The sequence below is a fragment of the Antrostomus carolinensis genome, unplaced genomic scaffold (genome assembly GCF_000700745.2).
Source record: "Antrostomus carolinensis isolate BGI_N321 unplaced genomic scaffold, ASM70074v2 scaffold4592, whole genome shotgun sequence".
Lineage (NCBI taxonomy): Eukaryota > Metazoa > Chordata > Aves > Caprimulgiformes > Caprimulgidae > Antrostomus > Antrostomus carolinensis.
Genome location: NW_010298856.1, coordinates 24,173 through 28,411, shown reverse-complemented (window position 1 = coordinate 28,411; position 4,239 = coordinate 24,173). Strand labels below are relative to the sequence as shown.

Sequence of the window (4,239 nt, the reverse complement as noted above, 5' to 3'; positions counted from 1 at the left end):
CTATCACAGGAATCAAAAGCTTAACCTGTGATGTCAATGAGGCCCTGGTCACTCATATAAGTGCCCATAAATGCGGTTGATTTATATTGGGGATCTCATCTGATGAGCTCCCTTTCTCTCTAGGATGAATTGCCTTTGACAAGTCTTTTCTATCTGTCTGCCAAGCTCATAATCTAGTTTTGAGATATGGTCAGAGGTGTTGGTGAGGTCTGACACCTCAGTTGAGTTCCAAGAACACATCAGACCTAGAATTTTTTCAGAACATATTTGGTTTCAAAGGCAGTTTAAGCCCATACAAATTCTGAAAGATAGGAAAAGAACTGAAGAATTATTAAAAAAAAAAACCCCCCCCCCCCAAAAAAAAAAACCCAAACCATGCACCCCTCATAATTGTATTGCCAGAAAGAACACATACAATAAACTCAATTTCCTTCTTGAAGGAAAATAAACAAAAGAAGTAAGAAAAGGGTTTCTTCATTACTTTAAGGGTTCTCCTCCTAAGCCTCACAAACTTTCTCCAAAGTGACTCAGTACTTTCATATAAGCAACTAAAGGGGGCATGAAATTAGTTTTGGTTATGGGCAGGTTCTCCTTCTCGCCCCCCCTCAGCAGTGCTAGTAAGACAAGAGGTCAAGTGAATGTGAAATTCCAGGCAACTCATTTTCAGCTTTAAAAGTAAGACACAGAAACCAATATTGCAAAACACCAAATCTATATTTACATCCACATGTAATAATATACTCAACTAAAGTGAAATACATCATAAATTAAATGAGTAATGTGTGCCTACTGCTTGACAACTTCCGGTTTCAACAATTAAAATAACACAAATGGAATGAAATAAATACATAAACAAAACAAAACAAAAAAAAAAATCAACAATTTGTACCTCTATATATGCACTGTTATTTCCAAAGAAACATACAAAACCAGTAGTATCCCAATAGTTAATACTGATGAGCAAAGTGTATTCTGAAGTACAGGGCTGTGCTGCCATGAAATAGTCTTCATGTCCATTTTCCATTCCAACCCCAAGATAACTACCAAAAAAAGCCTTGAGGGAAAATGTACCAGCATGAAGGGAGATTAAAAACAAACAAGTCTTAGGTCTGTTTGCTGAAACATCTTAAAAACCAGCCCTGTACATTTTAATCACAGAACCCCAGAAGGTACACAGATGATAGTTACAGCATGCATTCTATAAGACTCATTGAAAGATCACGCAAAAAAATAGATTAACCATTTTCCAAGTGAATTCATCTTCAAAAATAGGCTATAAAAGTGCAAAACTAGGAAAACAAAAATCTAAATTATGTACATATGGCTCAGCTTATGAACAGGAAAAAAGGTAAATAGTGTACAATTTCCTGATACACAGCACTTCATTATGTTGCCAGTTTACAGAGACATTAAAAATAGGTCCCATATACAGGAACTAAGACATACAACTGGAACATCTCAAGTTGCATAATGAAAAAACAAGAGTTTCTAGGTTTTGCTATTTTACATTTGCTGAATGAGGGAAGAGAGCAAAATGAACAGTGCAAAATTTTTCATTTTTTTGTTTTACTAAAAATATATTGAAGTCAAAGCCAGGTACAGGAGAAATTAACCCTTAACTACAGGCTTTATGAGAAGCAACTAGGAAGGCAAGTATTATGCAAGAATTCTGCTTTACTGGCTGGTAACTGGCCATCTTCCCTTTATAAAAATTAAACTGCATGTGCATTAGAAAAAACTCTTGTTGTCTTCACAAAAAAATAAAAGGAGATATTCTCCCATTAACAGGTTATTTCTCACTTATTTTAAATATCCAGTAGATGCTAAAATTCGACATCAAGAAGCTTCCAAGCACAGTCAAGCAGGCTACACCATAGTTACATCCCTTTTGAAGTCTGTAGATCCCATATTCATATTGCAAGTCTGTTTGTTTGTGACTTTACAGTTTGGACAAAGGTGCAAAGTAGTTTTCCTCTAAATGTAACTGTATTGAGTTTAGTACAAAACTAAACATTTGAAACATTTAGATTAGTATCGTTTCTCATGCAAGTCCTAGGTATTTTCTGCTGTAAAAATTTGTACATTGGTAGAGATGTTTAAGAGGCTTCTCTGAAGAACAGCAACCAATGCCAAGAGAAGAATCCAACCATATTTCAGGAACACCATACTGAAATCCAAATGTCAAGTATTGCCTCATCCTTGCATTTAAAAGTATGCAGGAAACAACGCCAGGGAAACAGATCCCTCCAACACATTATGGTTCTAACATATACAAGGCAGATCAGCATAATGTCAGCACCGTTGCTTTGATATTCACAACATTTATAAACTGGACAGTTTCAAACAGTTTATTTGGAAGTTGTTTTAAAAACTAACAGTTCAACAGAAAAAAACAGATGAGAAACTTTCACTTTTGCGAAAAAGGAGCATTAAGCCAATAGGATTTCAACTTCAGTATCTATAGTTTACCTGAGGTGTAACAATTATATATTCTTTCAAAGAGAAACTCTTCAGCAGCGCTCAAGTATGTAAAAATATAATTCCTACCTAATATTTGGTCAATTAATTCTAATGAAAAATACTCAAAAGTCAATGTCAAGATATACATTCTCCACACACCTTCATAATCCAACTGTTTAGACTACTTTTTATGGCTATTTGGTACAAATTGTTAACAGAACCAGTATTATAAAACTGTAGTGTTTTTCTATACAGTACAATCACAGCTTAATTCAGTAGATTTCACCATTCATTTTTCCTCATGGATGAACTGCAGGTATAACTCCATAGAACATGCATTTGTGTCCTTAGACCTAGGGGGAAAAATAAAAAAAAAAATAGTTTTGTGGTACACAACTATAAAATAGTACAATATCATTTTCATTGTGAGAAGTCTCTTTAAAACATAAAAGGGAACAACTTCTGCAACCTTGCATGTGTATTTAGAGATTAATATTGCCATATAAGGTCTGTGTCTTCTATTTGCCAAATAAACACTGGCAATCAAGTCTACTTTTGAAGATACTCAAGGCCCAAGTAGAAATACAGGCAGGAAATTGAGTTATCTTAAAAAAGCAGAACTAGACAAAAATATGCTGTACAATAAAAGCAGTAAGATTAGAAGAATACCAAGAAATAAAGTGAAGTATTTTAAAAGCTGTCAACTAGATGTCAGATAGTTCTGCTCCCCAGATAGGTAAAATCTTTCCATAAAATAGTGCATGCTGGTCCAGGAGCTATAGCATTCAAGACATATCTCCTTAAATTTGAATGAGGAAAATTATCTGTAGCTCTGGCTTTGAAAAAAGCATACAGATATATATTTTTATAGTCTTATAGAGCACTTATCTCCTTAGCAGCTAAGAATGTTGCAAACACAATGGGGTTGTTAAGTTCTGAGACAGAGCTACAGAACTGAAGAGATGAAGCAGGGGAATTCAGAACACCAGGCTAATTCTTTTCACTTGACCTGTTTCCCTAAGAGGCTACACCCATCCCTCAGTCCAACAAAGGAGAAAGACTATTTGTAACAACCTCTCCAGTACACAAACTGTCATGTAGCTATCAGGAAACCCTTACTTCCCCAAGAAATAATCCACCAAAAAGAGTCTTGTTGTTTGAGGCAATCCTTGCAGTTTTCAGAAGCTGCAAAATGAGTAACGTCTATGTTTTCAGGAAGGACCAACCAACATAACCTCCCGTAAGATTAATGAACTGTGATAACAGGCACTTCCTCTCTTTTCTAGTTCTCCACGTGATGTTCCCCAATCCCCATATTCTGACTTAAGGGGAAAGTCCTTTCATTGAACACTTCTTACTGGTATTGTAACTAATTATCTATCTTTTAGTTCTTCCAATTTTTTTATTTTTTTTATTTTTTTTTAAGAAAAGGAGCATCTATTTATTTTTTCACACAAGCCATTACCACTATTCAAAATAACTACTGCTGCTGCTATACCAGTATTTGCTCGACTTCCTAAGAGAGGAGGAGTTTGTACTGGTTCAGACTTTCAGAATCCCTCATGTGCTAAGCAACAACCTTTAATGTTATGAACACATAATGCAACATTTAAGTAACCATTAGTTCAAAATGTTCGTTTACCATTTCTTGAAGTAAATGATTAATTCTTCTTGTCACTTGGTCGAAAGTGTGCGTTACCAATGAAGCTTTCATAACTTCGTTTCTGTAGCACACCGCTAGATAAGTGTTGGTATGATACTGATCTCTTTCCTGACAAA

General features: G+C 35.1%; 1 protein-coding gene across 1 annotated transcript in view; it reads right to left on the bottom strand.

Annotated features, from left to right (window-relative positions):
- Positions 1 to 695: 695 nt before the first annotated feature.
- ZNF217 (zinc finger protein 217) overlaps positions 696 to 4,239 on the bottom strand; it is a 13,584-nt gene continuing 10,040 nt past the window's right edge. The window contains exons 4-5 of the mRNA XM_010162587.2: positions 4,103 to 4,231; positions 696 to 2,813 (exon numbers count right to left, since the gene is read on the bottom strand). Of these exons, the coding sequence (XP_010160889.1) occupies positions 4,122 to 4,231 (110 nt within the window). The 3' untranslated portion in view covers positions 696 to 2,813; positions 4,103 to 4,121. The remainder of the gene's footprint in view (positions 2,814 to 4,102; positions 4,232 to 4,239) is intronic.